General features: G+C 37.4%; 2 protein-coding genes and 1 long non-coding RNA gene across 3 annotated transcripts in view; 2 read left to right on the top strand and 1 right to left on the bottom strand.

Annotated features, from left to right (window-relative positions):
- The window catches only part of fes (FES proto-oncogene, tyrosine kinase), a 28,801-nt gene extending 27,856 nt beyond the window's left edge, over positions 1-945 (top strand). Inside the window, exons 16-18 of the mRNA XM_032561616.1 lie at positions 201-358; positions 465-587; positions 671-945. Coding sequence (XP_032417507.1) covers positions 201-358; positions 465-587; positions 671-813 — 424 coding nt within the window. The 3' untranslated portion in view covers positions 814-945. The remainder of the gene's footprint in view (positions 1-200; positions 359-464; positions 588-670) is intronic.
- Positions 946-5,887: 4,942 nt separating this feature from the next.
- LOC116718239 (uncharacterized) lies at positions 5,888-8,207 on the bottom strand. Its single transcript, XR_004338901.1, has 2 exons — positions 7,917-8,207; positions 5,888-7,702 (listed from the first exon to the last, which is right to left on the bottom strand). It is a non-coding gene; the product is annotated as an uncharacterized LOC116718239 (long non-coding RNA).
- Positions 8,208-14,630: 6,423 nt separating this feature from the next.
- Positions 14,631-19,162, top strand: LOC116719120 (ammonium transporter Rh type C 2-like). Its single transcript, XM_032561511.1, has 11 exons — positions 14,631-14,923; positions 15,402-15,594; positions 15,722-15,872; positions 15,951-16,098; positions 16,179-16,345; positions 16,445-16,582; positions 16,772-16,908; positions 17,429-17,553; positions 17,770-17,843; positions 17,919-17,995; positions 18,081-19,162. The coding sequence occupies exons 1-11, from the start codon at positions 14,713-14,715 to the stop codon at positions 18,112-18,114; spliced, it is 1,455 nt and encodes a 484-aa protein (XP_032417402.1). The 5' UTR covers positions 14,631-14,712; the 3' UTR covers positions 18,115-19,162.
- The last annotated feature ends 2,392 nt before the right edge of the window (positions 19,163-21,554 follow it).

Genomic DNA, 21,554 nt, shown 5'->3' with positions numbered 1-21,554 from the left:
GGGAACAGATCAGAACAGGTTTCTGGAAGAATGGCTGCCCAGCCTGCATCACAGAATGTCAAAACGAACCCACACAAAACACCAGAGACACGTTTTCTCTTTCCTTTTCAGTATCGTCTGTTCTCTCCTTCCTGTTTCTTCTGCAGAACATGAGTTTTCTGTCTATTTCTCTCCCCTAATGCATCTGTTTCTTTTGTTAGGGACCTCGCAGCAAGAAATTGCCTTGTTGCAGAACGCAACGTGGTGAAGATAAGCGACTTTGGGATGTCCCGCGAGCGAGATGACGGGGTCTACTCTGCAGAGGGGGGTCTGAGGCAGATCCCCGTCAAATGGACCGCTCCAGAGGCCCTGAACTATGGTAGGCCAAAAGTCATTTCACCCTATTGCACTTTGCAAACTGCAAACCGTCAAAAGAACACAACACCTTTTCCTTTGCGAATGCTGCCCCCTGGTGTCTCTCTCAGGTCGCTATACCACTCAGAGTGACGTGTGGAGCTTTGGGATCTTACTGTGGGAGACGTTCTCCATGGGGATGACGCCCTACACCAGCATGAATAACCAGCAGACGCGTGACGAGGTGGAGAAAGGTAAAGACGCCTCTCGGCCTGCGGAGGATAAACGCTGGAGTTCAGGTAATCCTGCGGAGAGCTGATGGTGACTCTTGTTGCAGGATACCGGATGCCCGCTCCTCACGGCTGCCCCGTGGAGATCTCCAGGGTCATGAGCAACTGCTGGCAGTACGACCCCAGAAACAGACCGACTTTCAGGAAAATTCGGACTGAGCTCAATGCTATACACAACAAAATCATATGATGCAATTCTCTGTTATAGGCCTTTTCTGTCTTTTTATTAGTAGTCTGCACACTTGTTTTATATATTTAGTTTCCTTCTGGTGAAGAGTTGAACACTGAAGAAGAACTCAAATAAAAAAAGAAAATCAATGGATCTTACTGGGGTTTTTTTTTACTTTTTTGGTGTGAAAACTACTGTATATGGAAAATTACTTTTAGAGGCGGGAAGTGTGTTGGTTGGCCTCCTGGGGGCATTTTCTCTCTTATTTCAACTTTCCCAAAGTCGCCTCCAACACAAGAAAACTTCATTTCAGACAGAGAGAGAGAGAGAGCGCTCTCCAGTATTTTGTCCAGTAAAGCTGCTCTGAGGAATTGAGGGGCCTTTGTATAGGTTTTTTCTAAACACTGTAAAAGAAATGCAAGAGTCTAATCAGAACTAACAATCTGTAACCGCCTAAAGGATGAGACTTTATATTTTCAGCTGAATAAAAACAGCAGCTCGGGTTTCCCTGTGGGGCAAAATCTCTTATGTTTGAGAGCAGGAGGCAGTTCGGAAAATACAACATGTCTACAAACCTGGTGATACATTTTCATGCAGCATCAAATACATTTTTGCCTTTTTTGTTGCTTTTAAGACATTCTGTCTTTTCAGGATTAAAGGAATCACATAAAAAACGCTGAATTTCAGAAACAAACATTTGTACACACAGGGTCTGATATAATACATACACTTTTGATCCTCTCTTACGTTTGTGTAAATGTCCTTTTGAAGGTTTTTTTATCGCCATCATCAAGTTTCTGGCATTGATTTTAGCACTGTTGCTATAAGAGTCCATTTAAGTTTCCTGGTTTCCTAGTGTGGATCTGGTTTTAAGAATAAGCTTTATATTTCAAAGGGTTTGAAGCTGATACCATTCGAGAAGCTTAATGCATTTCTGCTTTATTCATTTAAAAGTCTTTTTTTTATATATTTTTAAATCATTAACCTGCTGGAAACCCCATTTGTGTTCATGTTTAAGCCAGCTGACCTAAACTCTTACCTCCAGATGTTAGATAATAACCCAGGATTCACCATGGAAACTGCAAATGAAATAAAATTTTATCACCAAGCATCGAACGGAGATGGACAAAAATAAAACCTTCAAGCTCGGCTGAAATTTGCAGCTGCCCACATGGAGAAGTCGGATGCCTTTTTGCTAATTAAGACTGTCAAACTTCCATAGATTTAGCGATTTGGCCTCAGTGAGCAGAAATTATGTTTGGAGGGATTACAGTAAGAAGGGGATTTAAGACTAAGTAACAGAACTGTAAAGCATGGTGGTGGGAACATCATGCTTTGGGGCTGCCAGGCTGCCATTTTTTTTCAACATATGATTGAAACTTGGACGTAATTGGATACATAAAACTAACTTTGGAATAAATAAAGCACACTTTCATCAAGCTTCAGGAACCCAAGTGAAAATAACAAACTACAATACAAAGGCTTTTTTTTTTTTTTATCAAGAAAAGTGATCAAATATCCTGCAGGAAATGTGGAAGAGACTTGCTGGCGGCATTAGTGTTAGCTGAGCTTTTCTGGAGTAAATACACAAAAACGTTCAAACTTGTGACCCAGGTGTTGTTTTTAAAATTGACTGAGGTCATTCCTTGTAGGATCACAGAGAAAATACACAAAAAATAACAAAAAAACGCTCCCAAAATATTCCCATGGTGAGTCTGTAAACTTATTAATTAAAATTGTTGGAATTATTATGTTTTGTTATCTTCCTTACATTAGTAGTTTTATATTACAAGTTGTTTTTTAGTTTTAAGGTTTAGTGTTATCACCTCAGAGAGGAGGAACTTGATCAACTGTGTGTAAGACTTTTCCTTGAACTCACTCACGTTTTCACAAGTGTTTTTTAGGGGGCCTTCCTGAGATACTCCTTAGTTGTAAAACTGTCTGTGTGTAGAGTTTAGTTCTGTTTATCCTTACTTGTTATCAGTGTTACCCCCCCTGTTTTGTTAAGATCACTCTCCCACATTCCACTCACTCCCTTTCTCTGCTAATAAAAAGACAATTTCCTTTTATATAGGTTGAGAAAATACCTATCAAAAATTGTTCCCACAACAGAGATTTATAAACTCCAGACATAATAATCTTTCTAGATTCAGTCCATTCAAAGTTGTAATTCAAAGTGCAAATAAGCAATGAGTAGTAAGCCGAGGGTGTGTGCAAACCTGTTTCAACATACTCATCTGGAGCCGGTCCAACTTCCTTGGATCATGCAGAGAGAGAGAGAGAGAGAGAGAGAGAGAGAGAGCTATAAAGCTAGATGAGTTATAGTCCCTGCTCCAGTCCCACCTCTCAAAGATTGTGCAACGCTTTGCAACTTTCTCAAATAAAGAAGGAGTGGCAGTTTGCTTTTTAACAAGAGAGATGGCCTGGTGCTGCTGCAGAAGTCTGTAGCTGGAGAGATTAGCTTAGAAACCAGTGATAACTGGAATCTCACTTTAAACAGATCTACACAGCTTTCACTTCATTTAGTAATCACTGAATTGTTTAATTTAGGTTTTAGATAATGTATCAAAGCTAGAGCACAACTGAGCCTGGTAAAACAATGTGCAGCATACAAAGTGATGCATGTATAAATAATCTTAAATTATAATTTGCTTTACTCCTTTAAAAATATCCCATTGAAAGAGAGCTTGGTGAACTGGTTCCAGGTATGAACGCAAAGTGAATCACTTTTATTCAGTTTTCTGTTCTTATTAAAGAAAAAAATGCAAAATGACTCAAAAGGTTTGTCATACTATTTAAATAAGCAGCTGTCAGGGAAAATTGTTTTGAGTACATGGAAATGTTTTCATTAGCTTTCTTGTTTTTTTCCCAAAAGATGATCAGTAGTTAGTTTTAGCTGAGAGGAATTTCCTTAGAAACATGTTCCCTAGAGTCATTATCAACTGCAGCTGCAACATCTCAGGACAAGTGAAAATTATTTGAAAGAGAGTTCATTTCTAAAGTCAATGAGAAAATTCATATGATGACAGTGAACTGGAGTTTAGGTGCAGAACTAGGAGAGAATCTGACACGAAGTTGTCCTTTAGTAAAGAAACACGTTGCAGAAAACACAAGCTTGCACTATGATGTGTAGGAGCCACTCTACACTTGTATAAATATTTTTTGATCTGTATCCACTCAGACAATTATTACAATTTTTCTCGTTTCCATTTGTGTACAAATAACAGATGGAAAAACAAAAAGTACTCTTTTTTTAAAAAATAAATATTTGAATTAATATTTAATTCTAATATTTAATGAATCTGTTTTAAATAAATAAAATTCCAATTATTTTTCAGGGTCAAAATTTGCAGCTACGTTGTTTAACTTTGAGATAAATACAAATCATCTTATAAAAGCTGAGATGTGACCAGTGTAAAAGCAGATGATGTCAGTGAGCTGCTGCTGACACGTTTGAAGCAGGAGTCACATGAAGTGCAGCTACAACAGAAATAGAGACAGCTGCATTTTCTAACAAGTGGTGAAATGTTGCTACTTCATTCACATCTATAACCAGTAAGTCGTTTATTCTGCTGCATGTTCTGTTGTATCAAAATAACTTTAAAAAAATAATAGCATTCAGTGCATCGACTCAATACTTACATTTTCCCAAACAAACTATACCTGCTTCACAACGTGTGAATTTGAGGAACATCCCATGGTTAATCCACGAGGTTTAATGTAATATCGACACACCCTATGCTGTTTCAGTCCTTATAGGAAGGCTTTCTGCAAGGAAAGTGTTTATGAAAGATTTTGACCAGAACCAGAAGACCTGAGTGGTCTGGAGGGTTGATACAGCAACAGCCAGCAGCTTTTTTATTTATTTTGTTGCTAAGCCATTTGGTGATTTATAAACTAAAATAAGTATTTTAAAGTTTATTCTCTGAGCTGCAGGGAGCCAGTGTAGGGACTTTAGAACTTGGGAGATGTGCTCTAACTTCCTGGTTTTAGTCAGAACGCGAGCAGCAGCATTCTGGATCAGCTGCAGCTGGAGGATAGATTTTTTTAGGCAGATCTGTGAAGACGCTGTAATCAATACGACTGAAGAGAAACGCATGGATAAGTTTCTCTAGATCTCACTGAGGCATTAGTCCTCTAATCCTGGAGATGTTCTTAAGATGATAGAAGGCTGACTTTGTAACTGTCTTTATGTGACTCTGGAGGTTTAGGTCAGAATCCATCACTACTCCCAGATTTCATGCCTGATCTCTAGTTTCTATCTGTAATATCTATTGTGTTGACTCTGGATCGTTCCTGTTTATGTCCAAAGATAATAACTTCAGTTCTGTTTTTGTTCAACTGGAGAACATTGTGGTAACATCCACACATTGATTTGTTCCAATCAATGTGTGATTCCTTGCACCTGTTCAGTGCAAGGATGGATTCAGAGTCACCTGGTGACATCGTAAAATGAGGAGACTTCATGACTAAGGGGGCGTCCCATAATTGCCATCTTGTCTGTGTTGCTGTTGTGACTTGTCCACAGTGCAGTCCTGCATCTCACCCCTTCATTTCTGGAAATAGGCACCAGATCCCTGTAGACCTTGTGTGCATAAATGTGTTACCTCAGATGAATGGACAAATTGTTTCCTGCTGTTAATTAATGAAAAAAAAACAATGAATAGTTTTGCCTTTTTTTTCCCTGCCAAAACAGAAACTATTACCCAACACATTGTTCAAATCTGTCATGTGACAGGAGAGGAAAACTTCTGCTAACAGCTGCATTTTTAGAGACAGCAGGTGACATTGCTGAGTGACAAACCTGTCTGCTAGTGATGGTAACTCAGAGGTTACATACTGTCACCAGAGACCTAAGAAAACACCTTTGTCTGGTCCTTTGTATCAGCTGCACAGATTAAATCAAGTTAAATAATCATGAAAATATGTGCAGCTTCTTTTCTTGACGTTTATTTAATGTAGATTAGACATTTCAGTGTGGATAATCCTCTTTGCAGTGAGAACATGCTTTGAGACTTCATGCTGCAAACCTTATTTGAGATTAATCCTGTAGATAAAAGGGAGAAAAAAAACAGGCATTCAAGTATAATATGAATAACTGTTGCTACTTTTTATTAGAAATTGAATATCATGGCTAGAAATTCCCAAACAAGTTATATATGAGAATGATGGGGCGACAGCGGCTGAGGAGGTCAGAGTTCATCCTATAGGGTTGATGGTGTGTCCATTTCAGTCACCTTCATCCGCTTTGCCTCCTGGTGGCCAACAGGTTCAGTAGAGCCGTTTTTATTTCTGCCAGTCAGCCACAGAGTATCTGTGGCTGCAATGTAACTCCACCATCAGTGCGTAAATGACTGAATGTATTCTGAGGTGCTTTGGAGTCTTCTAGACTAGATAAAGCTCCATACAGTTCGTGCAAAGAGGAAGGTGTGTCCCTCATCAGTCGACGCTTTCCATCCCCCCTGTGGCGGTTTTGTAATTGAAACCTCACTGGTTGAGCTTGTTTTCTGTAACGTTTAGTTCGTCTGATGAAAGAGTTGTGATTTATTTGCCTCCAAGGAAACAAAACATGACCAGAACAAAGTTCTTGCACTAGGAGAAGATTCCTCCCTGCTCTTTTGACAGCTTGAGTGATCGATTAGTTAATCAGACAAATCATTTGTCAACTTCCAGAATTACAGGCACGTCTGGTTTTTAGCTGCGATAAGTACACAACAAATTTGACCAAATTAAGATTGTCACATTTGATTTCAACACCGTTAAAGTGTCTGTGTGAGACAACAGCAGGGAGTTGTTTTTTGGAGTTGGTATTAACTGTTTCGTCAAATAGTAAATCTGTCTGGAGACAATAAATTAACTCTTACTAACTAGATGTTCAAGTTAAGATAATCTCAGTGTATTTTTTTCTTTACAGCAACAGTAGTAAAAATGACTACTGGAGTAATTCTCCTGTAGTCATTGGAGAATTCATTGGAGTCATTCTCCAATAAATTCCAAAAAGTGGATTTTTTAAATTGTTTTGAACTTTTAGAAATTAATTTGAAAATAAATATTTAATTAAGATCCAATGTTTTTCCAGTGAACCACAATTGGAAAACAATTTAGGGAAAACTCTAAAAACAGTAATGGTTTTTTCCCATCTGTTTTCATTTCCTATTTCTCTAAGCATTTTGTAAGTACAAATATATTTTAATTTAAAAATAAGACTGCTTTTAATTCAATATTTTTCATTTCAAGATAATGTTTTGTTTCACACATATTTTAGCGTTTATCATAAGCAAACTACAGGAGGAAGAGAAATAATCACATCTGTTGTTTGGATGATTATATATATATTCCAACATGAGAATTATTATGTTTGAAATTTTTTTAAAAACAAATAAGGTGGATTATGTGAGCTTAATTTTTAAATAAATCACGTTCCAAAATAAACACATATACTACCAGACAGAGAAACATTGTTTAAATAATGTGGAGGATAAAATAACCTGCTTCACCTCATGACACCTGTATTTTCAACATCAGTGTGCATTTTAATAGAAAAATAAACACGGGATATTCTCTGATCTACAAAATAAAACAAGCAAAAGAAAAAGAAGAAATTGCAAGTGCAACAACAACTGATGTTGCTCCATCTGAGAATGGAGGCTGCTCTCGGTCACAGTCTTTACTGTGCGTCTCCCTGCGTCATGTGACGGAACTCCTGCAGAAAGATCTCTGCATGCTGTCGCATGAGGCAGCATGTGAGGAGCAAAGATGCTGGCCGACAAGGCGACCTCTGATCTTCATGCTGAAAATTATCAGAAAGGAACATCGCCTGCGGTGGGGCAGATTTCCGTCACCAACAACAAGCCGACCGATCGGCTGACTCTATATCTCCATGGCATCTGTCCTTGTGCGGTTTCTGTACCTGCAGAGAAATTCCTCCAATATTAGTCACTTTCTGCAGGTTGGCTCGTTAAATCAAAGTGTGCCCAATTTGACTCGTGTACTGTGGCAGTTTGTGCATTCATCTCCATTTAATCAGCCACAGCACCAGACAGTGCTAAACAAACAACAGGAAAATCTTTAAAGTTTTATTTTTGTTTAAATAACTGAAGGGCACTGTGGTATGGCTCACTTACCTGAGATTGACAGCCGCTCTTTGTGTCTGTGCTGCGTTCATTCCAGTGCTGCGCGCCAAACCATGTGACGAAGCATAACTTAGATTCCTTCTTTTGATTAGATCTGAAACCTCCGTACTGCTCCTCTGTCACTTGTTCCGTCTATTCAGGGCAATATTTGACCATTTCTTAGTATTTATCACTTGGCTTACAGACAGATGTTTCCACATTTCCACAGTCACTTCCCTTTTCTGCTCAAAACGTCATCATTGCGTCTGCAGCTCCCGTCCTCTGTCGTCTGTGGACTTATCTGCCACTCTGTAATAAAATATGAGCATGTGTTTTAAACTTGCGTTAAAAAAATGTTTTGCCGAAAACTTTTATTTATCTAACTTTTTTTTTCTTTTTCTTTTTTACTTTATAAGACATTTTATGTGAAAATAACCAGGGTTTATTCTTTAGCACAGTTGAGGCTTAATTCATAATAATGCCAGGTGTAAGTTTTACATCTAAAACCCATTTACAACAACAAATATAAAAAAGGTGAAAAGATTGTTTTTAAAATTTTGAAGTGGGGTTCTGTAGAGCCATCATCAGCATTCAGTGTGTTCCCTGCACTAGTTATCTTTGAATAATCCAAATTTTTAAGAATATTTGCCTCCCCATAAATTGGTCCTGGTGGTTCTTGAATCACGAAGCAAGTTTAAGAAGATTGACGATAACATAAAGTTAAAGTAAACTTTAATTAAGCTGCTGTAGGAACAAAGCAGGTCTTGTTTGACTCTTATCAGCATTAATCTCAAACTCTCTCACTTCAAATCTGGATGTACTCATACTTTATGAATACACTGCCTGGCCAAAAAAAAAAAGTCGCCACCTGGATTTAACTAAGCAAATAGGTACAAGCCTCCTATTGGATAAGTACTGCATAGGCGATTATCTTTCAGCTGGCAACAAGTTATTTAACCCCAGCTGATGCAATGAGTAACTCCTCATTTCTTAAACAACCATGGCAAAAGACACATCCTGTGGTCGTGGAAAAGACGTTAGTCTGTTTAAGAAGGGTCAAATCATTGGCATGCATCAAGCAGAGAAAACATCTAAGGAGATTGCAGAAACTACTAGAATTGGGTTAAGAACTGTCCAACGCATCATTAAAAACTGGAAGGATGGTGGGGAACCATCGTCTTCCAGGAAGAAATGTGGTCGGAAAAAAATCCTGAATGATGGTGATCGGCGATTACTTAAACGTTTGGTCAAATCAAATCGAAGAGAAACAACAGCAGAACTCAGGAGTATGTTTAATTGTGAACGCAAAAGCATTTCCACACGCACAATGTGAAGGGAACTCAAGGGGTTGGGATTGAACAGCTGTGTAGCCGTAAGAAAACCTCTAATCAGTAAGGCTAACCAGAAAAAAAGGCTTCAGTTTGCTAGGGAGCATAAAGATTGGACTCTGGAGGAATGGAAGAGGGTCATGTGGTCTGATGAGTCCAAATTTACCCTGTTCCAGAATGAGGGGCGCATCAGGGTAAGAAGAGAGGCAGGTGAAGTGATGCACCCATCATGCCTAGTGCCTACTGTACAAGCCTGTGGGGGCAGTGCTATGATCTGGGGTTGCTGCAGTTGGTCAGGTCTAGGTTCACCAACATTGTGTGCCCAAAGAATGAGGTCAGCTGACTACCTGAATATACTGAATGACCAGGTTATTCCATCAATGGATTTTGTCTTCCCAAATGGGACGGGCATATTCCAAGATGACAATGCCAGGATTCATCGGGCTCACATTGTGAAAGAGTGGTTCAGGGAGCATGAGACATCTTTTTCACACATGGATTGGCCACCACAGAGTCCAGACCTTAACCCCATTGAGAATCTTTGGGATGTGCTGGAGAAGGCTTTGCGCAGTGGTCAGACTCTCCCATCATCAATACAAGATCTTGGTGAAAGATTAATGCAACACTGGATGGAAATAAATCTTGTGACACTGCAGAAGCTTATTGAAACAATGCCACAGCGAATGCGGGCTGTAATCAAAGCTAAAGGCATTTTTTGGTGGCGACTTTTTTTTTGGCCAGGCAGTGTATATCCACATATATTAAAGAATATACTTACTCGCATTGATCATTTTGTTGCTTGTTTTTGACCCAAGCAAATCTGAGCACTCCCTGTTCAAAAATTCATTCCATTTTTGTCCCACCCTCAGCAGCAATGGATGGAGAATGTAAAGTGAACATTGTGTTGTAACAGAGCTCTCACTCACTATAAAGGTGATAAAATGCAGTCGTCTTTGCTGGTGCAGTCTGCAGGTGACTCAGACTTGAGAGGAATCTGTTACAGCGACATGTAAACAAAAGCTACTGTTGCACCTCAACTCTTGTTGAAACAGCATCCTGTGGGCTTTGAGCTAAATCCAGCTGAAAACTCTTTAAATATGGTTATTAATCAGGACTAAACTGACACAGCAGATGCAAATAAAACATCTTAAGGCTTTAATTCTGCATTTCCAATATTAAAGGGTCCTTGGGGGAATCTTAATATACATCACAGTTCCCCGATCTGCTTAGGTTGGTGGTTTCTATGAGAGATTAACAATATAAATCGGGTGATTTATTCACTTATTTTGACTTTTCTAGATACAAAAACTTGTATTTTACACTCAGGAGGTTTTATTCAAGCTAGAGCGTAGGTAAAGGACTCATTTATGTAAACAGAATCATTTGTTTATTCAATACTTAATCAAGTTTTTGAAGGAGTGGTTGACGAGAGATGACCAGGAGATAATTGATGGTGTTTTAAGAGTTTTAGTGTGAACTTTTTTACATTGATATTTTTTGTTGTGTCAACAAAACAAAGTCAATCTGCTGGGTTTCCTTAGACAAACATTTTTTAAACTACCAAATAATTACTTGAGCATTTTGTACTTTTTGATAAAGATGATTAATTGGTATATATGTGTGATTGAATTGAATTTTTTTGTACAATGACTCAAGACAACATTTGTTGTGAGTTGAGGCTATGTAAATACACTGAACTGAATTGATTTTAAGTATTGTTCAACACATTTTCTCTTGTGGGAGGTTATTTCTAATGATGCCCTGTTCTTATGCTTTCATACCTTTTCTGTTTGAATTAATTCTGTACTTTCTAACTTATATCAGTTTTTCTCACTGTATTAAAGGCTAGCTGGTTTCACCGTTAAATAAGGGGAAGTAAATAAATATTAGATGCATTAAAACAGACAAACTTTTCCTTCTTTAACTTCTAAAGACCATAAACTCCTGAATTTTTTTTGTAGCTGAACAGGAAAACTGACTAAAGCTGATGATTGCTTAGGGAGTTTAGAAATTGTATTTTCTGATTCATCCAACTACGTCCAAAACAAACTGACAAATGTAAATTATTTTAGTGTGGAGACTTTCTATATGTTTATACTTTGCATGAAAACATAATAAAATCATATAATTCTAATAAAACATTTGGTCATTTATCTGCTCTGTAAACTTATATGACAGCCGCATTTCCAGCATGACCCAAATATTTACAAAGTACTGAATAACAACAAGATTTATTTTTGCTTGAGGGGTTTTCAGCTGCCTGAATGTTTCTGTGTATAAATGTCTAAATGTGACCTTGTGACTGAGTGACATTCCTCACTTTCATGGCTCTCTGTCTCCTGACTGAGGACTCTCTGTGTCTGTAAACATGTTTTTCATCAACCAAAAGGAGTAAAGTGCTCCTTTAAAAGAGCCTTTTAACAGATGCATCATTATCTCTTTACCACTTATGCAGCATTTATGCTTTTGTCAACTTTGATAAAGTTGATTTAATTTTGACTTGATCATATTGGCTAATTGAAATACTAAACAACATTGTAAATATAGTGGAAAATAAGCATGATAAAAATGGAAAATATAGTCCTGATGATCAAAAGTTCTGCACAAGATGAAAAACTTGCCGAGCTGTAAAGTGTTTTCCCCACATATATCCTTTGTAGATTATATCAAAATGTTTGAGCATCAGATCTATAGAAAAGAACAGAATAGACTTTATTGAGCCCCAAGGGGAAATTACTTGTTCGCCGACAAGCTATTCCATCTAAGGTATTAAATATTAATAACACAAATATAACCTGAGGATGTATGTAATCTGACTAAACACAACACACTTTAAAATAAAAATTTTAATGACGGTTTCTTTTCGTAAATGAAAAATAAATATCCAAAACAATCTGATTTAAGCATCGACTGTGAATGAACAATTGTTTTACAAAGTTGAGCTCAGTTTTATCCAGTGTTGAATTGAACACTTAGGAAGAAATTGTCTGACAACATGAAGTAGGCAGAAACATCAACACTCTATACTTTGATTTAAATGACTTTAAGAGCAGATGAGAAACAAAGGTAGTGAGATCTATTGGTTTGAAAATAGTTTAAAGCTTAAATTAATACCAGCAGTCAGACTTGATGGTGGAAACATGCTGGTCTGGAGAGACGTTGCTGGTTCTCCATGATTTCTTTGTAAGTGATGGAAACATGAATTCAGCTCTGCAGAAATAAATAAATCCTAAAAGAGAAAGTCTGACTACCAGTTTGTGAACTTAAACTCTAACCCAGTTGGGAGAATGATGCAAAACATATTAGCAAGTCCGATTCTAAATGGCTAAAAATGAGAAGGATTGCAGTGGCCTAGTCAAAGTCTGGACTTTGATTTGATTCCAATATTTATACTTGAAAATCCTCAAATAGGGATGAATTAACAAACCTCTCCACAGTGATGAGTGAGTCTTTGCCAGTTGTCACGCATCCTTTTCACCAATTTTTGTGTCTGCCAAGTGAGTTTAGGGTGAATAATTTTCACATGAGATCAGATTGAATTTATATGTTTAGGAAATCATAATTCAGAAACTTTTGATGCTAAAATTGGTTTGATTATCTGAAAAATACAAAAAAGGTCTGTGTACAAAAAAGGAACAAGATGAAATGTGGAAGAGATCTGATACTTTTTCACTTGAATTACAAAATCTTGCTTACAAATTTGCATTAATTTAGCATTCAGCACATATTTCTAAGAACACAAGAAGAAAACTCCAGACCATTAACTCTGCACTCAAAAATAATATTATTAGCATTGTTCAATCGAATGTTACCATCTTTATCATTCATCGCTCCTTAGAAAATACTGGGAATTTATCTCAAGATCTCTGATAAGCCAGTGTTACAAAAGTATGTTTAAATGAGAAAACAGATATCTAGTGGAATGTTCTAGGTGTCACTCAAGGAGCCGTACCTGAAATATGATGAACTCTTTAACTGTAATTTATCTTTGGTCAGATGATCAGTGAGATATGAAGCACACAAAACGTTTTCAAAGGTGGTGAGCATGTGACTTTGTACGTCAAAGATGTTCCTCACACTCTTCCACGAAGACAATGGTCAAAACTGCTAGCAGTGAGACATTAAACTGGTAAAATACGAATGAAGAAGAAAATATGTTTTGTTATTCTAAATATGACATTTTGACATGTAGATTGTCATTACTTTAAATCTAATTAAAAGTAGTTAAAAATTACATTTCAGGTTTTACTCTAAAATGTGGAAAAAAAAATCTTCTTTTCAGTTTGATATTCAGCATATATTTTAGATATTAAAGTGTTTTTTCTTTCATCTTCTCATTTAATCCACAATATTTTTGCTTTACGATTAATTGAGTGCACATTTTGAATCCCAGTGAAAGAGTTTTTTTAATTTCTGGAACTCAAACCAGATATTTGAGTTCTGGTTTAAGCATTTCATGCTTAATTTTCATGTTAAGCATGAAATGCTTAACATGAATGCTCTATGTCATTTAGAAAATGACATTCTGAAATTCAAGCTTGATGTTTTGTTAAACTTCACCTTCTCCCAGAATTACTTTGTACTGATGTCAGTTTGGAAACTTTTTATACAGACCTTCTTCACTTCTTCATCCAAGATCCTTTAAAACCCACACACTTCATCTGATTTGCAGTAACTCTCATCCAAACATTTCCAAATTAATAAACGTACCAGCAGTATTTTTTAAGTCACTGATCTTCTGCACAAGGTTTCTTCAGGTTAGCTCTCCGTTTCCAGGAATCAGCCATAAAAGATCATAGGAGATTCTGTTACTGTGTCTAATTTTATGATGCTCAATTGTCAACATTAGTCATCTGTTGTATATTGTTTATTTATACATCTGCTTTGCATTTTGCCTATTGATACACATTACTTTCCCCTGTGTAGTGCTGGAGCAAAGACATTTCATATGTTACAGTTAACCTTTAATTTCTTTAAATATTCACAGTCCCTGGAACATTAACTATAAGTTACTAATATGAGATTTATGTGTTTCTGATATCTCTGTGTTACCAGTTACAAGGTAAAAGTTTAACTTGTTCTCCAAAAGCTGAAACCAATAAACCTTTTCCAATAATCAGACAAACAACGGTGCAACGTTTTTAAAAGCATTTAGAGAAATAGCACAACATGAGAACATCAAACATTTTCCTTTTTAATAATTAATTTCAGTAGCACGTTCTGTCTGTGCTGTGTTGTGCTTTCCACTTCCCGCAGCACTTTTCTAGAAGTGATATTACCAGTCTGGAAACATCAGATTAGGAGTGGCTTTGTTCTCAGCAGGTGTAATGACTCCACACCTTGCTTCTGGGTGGTGGACAAGATCCCGCCCCCGACACAAATCGCTTTATAAAAGTGATGACATGCTAATGCAAGACACAGACGGGGAACCGGACTGATAGGACCAGTACCAGGAGAGGGTCAGCACTATCACAATCATCATGGGAAACTGTTGCGAGAGATTGGGTCCACAGAAGAACACGTACGTCCGTGTGAGTCTGCCAGCCGTCTGCCTTGTCTGGCAGATTGCTATGATCATCCTGTTTGGGGTTTTCATCCGCTATGGCAAGGAATCAGACGCACACTGGGTGGAGTACAAACATAAAAATAACCTCACCGACATTGACAATGATTTCTACTTCAGATATCCCAGTAAGTATGAAAAAGTTGCCAGAGATTTTAATGCAGGTGTGATGGATGTTTGAGAAAAAATGTCTGAATGCAATATGTGCTTTTGCCAGTTTCTTTCTCTGCCAGGAAGAATGTAGGTACTTTTCCACAGAGCCAAAGAAAACACCAGGTGTTCACAGCAACTAAGAACTAATTTATGGGGAAATATTTAATTAAAGATGATCTATTTTTGTCATATCTATTATCTGGGTAGCCTGGCAGCAGTTGAACAAAACTATATTCTGCAACAAAAATCCTTGTCTTCTACAAGTTACTCTCATGAAATATTATTGCACATATAGGATAAAATTATAAATGAAACTTCCATAAATAAACTGACCTCATTTTTAAATCATGCAGATTGGATTTGGAGTTGTACAGATATTGTTTTTTTTGGAATAAGCGTTGTCTTGTTTGGAATAAGCTGTTACATAACAACCCGGCCGTATGTTTCCTGCAGGTTTCCAGGACGTCCATGTGATGATCTTTGTTGGATTTGGTTTCCTCATGACCTTTCTGAAACGCTACAGCTACGGCGGCGTGGGCTTCAACTTCCTGATCGCCTCGTTCGGCCTGCAGTGGGCGCTTCTCATGCAGGGCTGGTTCCACTCCCTTGATCTGGACACTGGAAAAATCTACATTGGGGTTGAGAAGTAAGTACTTTTCCCTGTGGAGTTTATTATGTAACTAAAGTGAAACTACATTCTTTCACCTGTCAGCTGATGTGATCTGTGAAAGACATATTTCCAGTTGAGCTTGAACTCTCCTTCTTCCAAACAGCATCATCAATGCAGACTTCTGCTGCGCCGGCTCTCTGATCGCCTTCGGTGCCCTGCTGGGTAAAGTGAGCCCCGTCCAGCTCATGGTTGTCACCTTGTTTGGTGTCACTTTGTTTGCTGTGGAGGAATACATCATCCTTGAACTGCTTCACGTGAGTCTGATTGACCAATCAAACCAGATTTCATTCACTTTAGAGAGAGTTTTTCCTGACGTGTTGCTAACGTTGTAGTGCAGAGATGCTGGTGGATCTATGATCATCCACTGCTTTGGAGGGTATTACGGACTGGCCATCTCCTGGGTGCTCTATCGACCAAACTTACATCAAAGTAAACAGCTCCACGGGTCCAACTACCACTCGGATCTGTTCGCAATGATTGGTAACTAAAGCTTTATTTTGGCTTAAAATGTGGAACTCTTCTCTCACAGATTTTTAGGTAAATTATTAATCTGATTGCAGGTACATTGTTTCTGTGGATGTTCTGGCCCAGTTTCAACTCAGCCATCGCAGACCACGGCGACGGACAGCACAGAGCGTTCATAAACACCTACATCGCCCTCGCCTCCTCCGTTCTCACTGCTGTTGCCTTGTCCAGCATGTTCCATAAAAGAGGAAAATTGGATATGGTACATTTGCTAAAACAGAATCTCTTAATAAATCAATAATCAGGCATATTTCTCATACTTGTCATGAATAACATGTCCTCTTCCCCCCTTATGTGACAGGTTCATATCCAGAATGCCACTCTGGCAGGTGCTGTAGCCATGGGAACGGCAGCAGAGTTTATGATCACTCCTTACGGCGCGCTTATTGTGGGCTTCTGCATGGGCATCATCTCCACCTTCGGCTTCGTCTTTGTCACAGTAAGTCTGCATATTTTTACTGTGTCATCTGCAGACGTAGAGGTGGAAAAAAGACAAGAATGTGTTTTAAACAGGAAGTTGGCAGCATGGCAGGAAAGTACCAACTTATTCAGAAGAGTTATTTTGGGCACATCTACATTTTCAATATGAAATGGACAGATTGAGAAACAACTTTAATTTTGTTGACAGCCCTTTTTGGAGAAAACCCTAAAGCTCCAGGACACATGCGGTATTCACAATCTGCATGCCGTCCCAGGAATGCTTGGCGGCTTCCTCGGTGCTGTCGTTGCTGCAGCGGCTAGTGAGGATGTCTACAGTAAAGAAGGGTGAGCCAAATGAACACAGTCATAACTCAAACCTCATTCAAGTGGTGGTTCCCTGTACTAGTCCCTCCTGTTTTCTCAAATGAGGCAATAATAACAAAAATATTAAGAAATGTAATTGCTGTAGAACATTTTTGTTTTGATTTATTAATTTATAGATTTACATTCTGATATTTGATTCAATTTGGGGCCATTTTGCACGAATCAAAGACCACTTATAGGCCAAATCCTAAGCATTTCAGTTTCCACTTTCAGTGTAGTCAGCCAAAAGCGGTCACAACTATCGGTCAGTCATCAGTCAAATCACTGATTTGGTGCTTATATTGAAATAATCACCAGAAAGATGCAGAAAAGAGAGACAATATATGTTTTTTTCTTTTTGACACACCCCAGACCTTGGTTCTCCAGACAGATAGTGCTACTGGAAAAATCTCCTTACTTCATCAGCAACTGATGTAAAGATGTGTTAACCAGTCATTAAAATCTGATATACATCTCTATCTACATTTTTATTTCCACCTAGGCTGATAAATGTATTTGATAAGGAGGGCAAATATGCAAACAGAGGAATGGGAACACAGGGAGGATATCAAGCTGCTGGGACATGTGTGTCGATTGCCTTTGGACTGGTTGGAGGAGCCATTGTTGGTGAGTTTAAAAGAAGTGGGATGCAGTTGGCTTCTGTGCTTATTTTGGCAACGCATATTAAAAAAAAACATTAAATCTGAGTCAGACTGACTGACTTAGCATGTTAGCAACTGACAATTACTAACATGCTAATATTTCTTTATGAAAAGAGCATACATGTACATTGAGATGTGATATCAAAGGACGCCAGAGGTATTTATTTTATTTTTTTAAAAGGGTTCATCCTGAAGATTCCTATCTGGGGTGACGCTGCTGATGATCACTGCTTCGACGATGAGGCTTACTGGGAGGTAAGATCACCTTTTCCACCACTAGGTGGTGCTCTTTCCCTTTAAATTACGTCTCTAACCAACATAATTTTGCAGCTTCCTGAGGAAGAGGAGGAGACTCTTCCTCCTGTTTTGGAGTACAACAACCACATGATTCACAAAGGCCAAGACATGTAAGCGTATTCACACGTTTACACTGTTTTGCCCCTTTTTTCTGAACCTCTAGCTAACTGTGACTTTCTTCTTTGTTTCTGGCAGAACCGAGTCCAGTTTCTGTGTTGAGCAGAGTTAGAGACAAGCTGTTTAAATTTGAACATAATGCAGCTCTTCAGCAACATAATTTATGAAGGTTTTCACTTTGCCATTTTTTCTTTTTTGACGACTTCTACACCTGATACAATAATCAGGATCTGATTATCGGAAACTAAAATGTTAAGTATGTTTTTTTTTTTTAGATCTAAAATCAATTCAACCAGATTTAGTGTGGACGTTTCATTGAGGAACAAATGTTATAAATTATTGCTGTGACCGTGGTTCTTACTTCAGCCTGTATGATGTGAAGTTGGATGTTTTTATGTTCTATATGCTGATTTTTGTCAATACTTTTTCAATGTAATTATGTCTAAAGCAATTTAACTTACTACAGAAAATTGTGTAGCTGAAAAGGATTTTAAAATGTGCTATTTTATGTAATGCAAACAGGAAATAATCAGGTTTGAAAAAGGCTGGTGTTGTCAAATATGACAGGTTTGAATAATGTATCTACCTCCATAGTAGTCTGCATTTATCATTAATTCTTACAGAGTAACCATGATGCCATTTATTCAGTTTGATTGCTGGAATGTTGATTGTTAACTCCAGTTGCCAAAGGAAGTTCACCACCAGGAAAACTCAGATTTCAAACATCTAACAAACGTGTGCTCCATTAATGACTGCATCTCACGAACAGGATTGTCCTAAGATGATATTTATTAAGAAAAACAGGACTAATTTCTGACAGCTACTGTTTAAATATTTAATTACAAGTCCTTTGAATTGTTTGTAAAAGTTTATGAGACAGCAAGGGTTGAAAAGTCTTGTGTATTTAAAAACAAAATAGAAGGTTTTTATCAGTATGCAGCGTGAAACCTCACCACCAATAAAACCTCAGTCGTATGTAAAATAATGGGCCAGACATATTTTTCTGGCATATTATTTAGAGTTTCAAAATAACTTTTGAAACTCTAACAGTTTCAAAAGTTATTTCTCTTATCGACATATTATTGTTCTAGATTTTGTAAGATGAAATTGTATTTACCTGAAATAAAAAAAATAAAAAATTCTGAGGAATCATAATGTCACAGTTTGTGGATTATTTAGGACTTTGTTTTAGAATTGCAAGATGCATCAATGGAAAAATTAAGATGCTTGAAAAGCAAAGATGTGCACCAGATTTACACACACACACACACACACACACACACAAATATTAACAAGAAGTAAGAAAAATCTGAGTGAAACTTTACTCCTTGAATGTAAATATATGACAAATGGCGGAAGTTGTGGCTTTTGTGATAAGACATATCAGAGGAAAATAAGAATAAAATAATTCCCAGAAAAGGCCGAATTTCTCTCCTGCACTAAAATAAGATGTAAAATAATGCAACAATATAAATATCTGCATTTTCCTACTTTAAGCCACAGGGTGGCACTGCATAACACACATAAACAATGTATCTGTTCTGAACACAAATTAGTGCAGTTCAAGGTTGTAGGGTGTAACTTAAAGAGTTTTATTAGTCTATTTTTCATTAAAAATAATATACAGTCTGTTGGCCCCACATTATCAGTAAACAAGCCAAAATTAAAGTTTAGCCTATATAGAGTTTTCTACCAGTAAATGAGAGAACAGTAGAAATAATTGTTCAAGCAGGAGATGTTAGTAATAAAACAATGTGCAACTCTGAAGTCATGCATTAAGATTCAGGAAGCTTTTCATGAATCTCTGACATTTTTAATATTTTTCTTTACAATGGATTTTATTTTTGTTTTCTAATTCAGCACTGCAGAAACAAACCAGTCAACTTTATCTAATCTATTTCAATCCGACAAGAAAAAAACAAACATTATTGTTGGTCTTACTGTCTCACAGACATTGGGGTCATTTACTAATTCAGGGGTCTGATGCCTTAAACAACCTTTCTCCCTCCAGATTTTTTTCTAGAATATAATTTATTGTCTCTTTTGGACTCTTGACACTTCACACAGAAACAGAGCTGCAAAGCAAATGGATAAATACATACAATAAAAATCTATCCGGATCGCTACACATTTCACCAACAAACTGGCAAAAGGCTAAAATGTTTTTTTAATCTATTTTTGTTTTCTAATTCTTAAAATTAATAGATTTTTTTACACTATTATAGAACCTGCAGTAATGATACTCTTTGGTATGTACGTTCAGTGAGATACTTCTAGCAGCCATCCACCAATCTCTCTGTGATTGTGTTTGAGGTTTTTTTTTACACATGTTTAGTCCATTTCAGGATCAATACCTGTTTTTTGTTTTTTTTTGCTTTTTATTTTTTGTCCACTTTTTGTCAGATTTGGGGTTGTTGTGATGTTGCAGGGACTAATTCTGCTTCATTTTACAGATGTTCTCACATTTTTCCTAAGTACTCTCTGATACATGACGAATTAGAGTTGGTCAGGTTCTGCTGCAGCAAAGTTTTTTTTATATCTGTAATGTTCCACTTGGGTTATACTAAACACATCTTTTCTTCTGGTGTGCAGGTTATTTAATTTTAGACTTGTTTGTCCAAAGAGCATTATTATAGGAGTCCTGGTCTTCATCTGTGTTCCCTCTGAAAACATCTCCAGTCAAATCTGTTCAGTCTCTTTGTGATTATACAGGCAAAAACTTAATACACATAAATAAATAACACACATAAATATTAAAAAGACTCTTGTGTTGTGGTGACGTTTTAGGGTTTTGTGACATATAACTTTAGGACTAAGTTCTGTTGTTTTGATGATCCTCCATTTGCAAACTACTGACTGACTTCACATTCTTTCAAGACATCTTTAAATCCCTTTTGAGACCCACAAACATATTGGTTATTATTTATTCCTCACCAGAAATCAATTGCATTTTTCATAGTACTGAAAATGTTAAAGTTTTTTGGTTTGCTAACTTCTACTTGATTCGTTCAGTAATGTAGAAATGTTAAACAATCCTGTGTCCAAATTAGAAATTAGCGTATACACAAAAACTTTGAAAAATGATGTGAAATATCCACACATTCATTTTTAAGCACATTTTTCAGGTGTTTGATTACAGCAAGTAGAGTATTTTGGCTCCAACTGTAAGCTTTTAAAGCATTACACGATGATAAAGTCATAAATATTCAAAAAGCAGAATCTTACAACAAGCTGTAGAAGCAAGGAGACTCGTTGAGAGCCGTCTGCAGGAACATTTTCTCTGTGACGTTCGCTGTGAGGATGGAGAGGTTCAGATTGTTAAGGCGGCTCCCTGAGGTCTTTGGACACTTGTTACCCCAAGGCCTCTGGCCTCTTCGCACCCTTTCATTCTGATGGTAATGATGCCTGGACAGACCGGTCAATAGGATCATCTCCTGACCAATCACTGTGACATTAATGAACTGCGAAAACAGAGGCTGGACATATGCTGCATGCTGGCTTTGTCAGGTTATCTGCTGGCAGAAGCTTTATTGAAGGATGAGGTTAAACAGG

This window comes from Xiphophorus hellerii, chromosome 4 (genome assembly GCF_003331165.1).
Source record: "Xiphophorus hellerii strain 12219 chromosome 4, Xiphophorus_hellerii-4.1, whole genome shotgun sequence".
Classification (NCBI taxonomy): domain Eukaryota; kingdom Metazoa; phylum Chordata; class Actinopteri; order Cyprinodontiformes; family Poeciliidae; genus Xiphophorus; species Xiphophorus hellerii.
This window is presented reverse-complemented; position numbering and strand designations above follow the sequence as displayed.

Bases quoted from the DNA above. Each gene is read 5' to 3' on its own strand.
- LOC116719120 (XM_032561511.1), top strand. From the start codon at position 14,713: ATGGGAAACTGTTGCGAGAGATTGGGTCCACAGAAGAACACGTACGTC. The intron at 16,099-16,178 runs GTAACTAAAGCT...ATCTGATTGCAG, and splicing joins GGATCTGTTCGCAATGATTG to GTACATTGTTTCTGTGGATG. The intron at 17,996-18,080 runs GTAAGCGTATTC...TGTTTCTGGCAG, and splicing joins ATTCACAAAGGCCAAGACAT to AACCGAGTCCAGTTTCTGTG.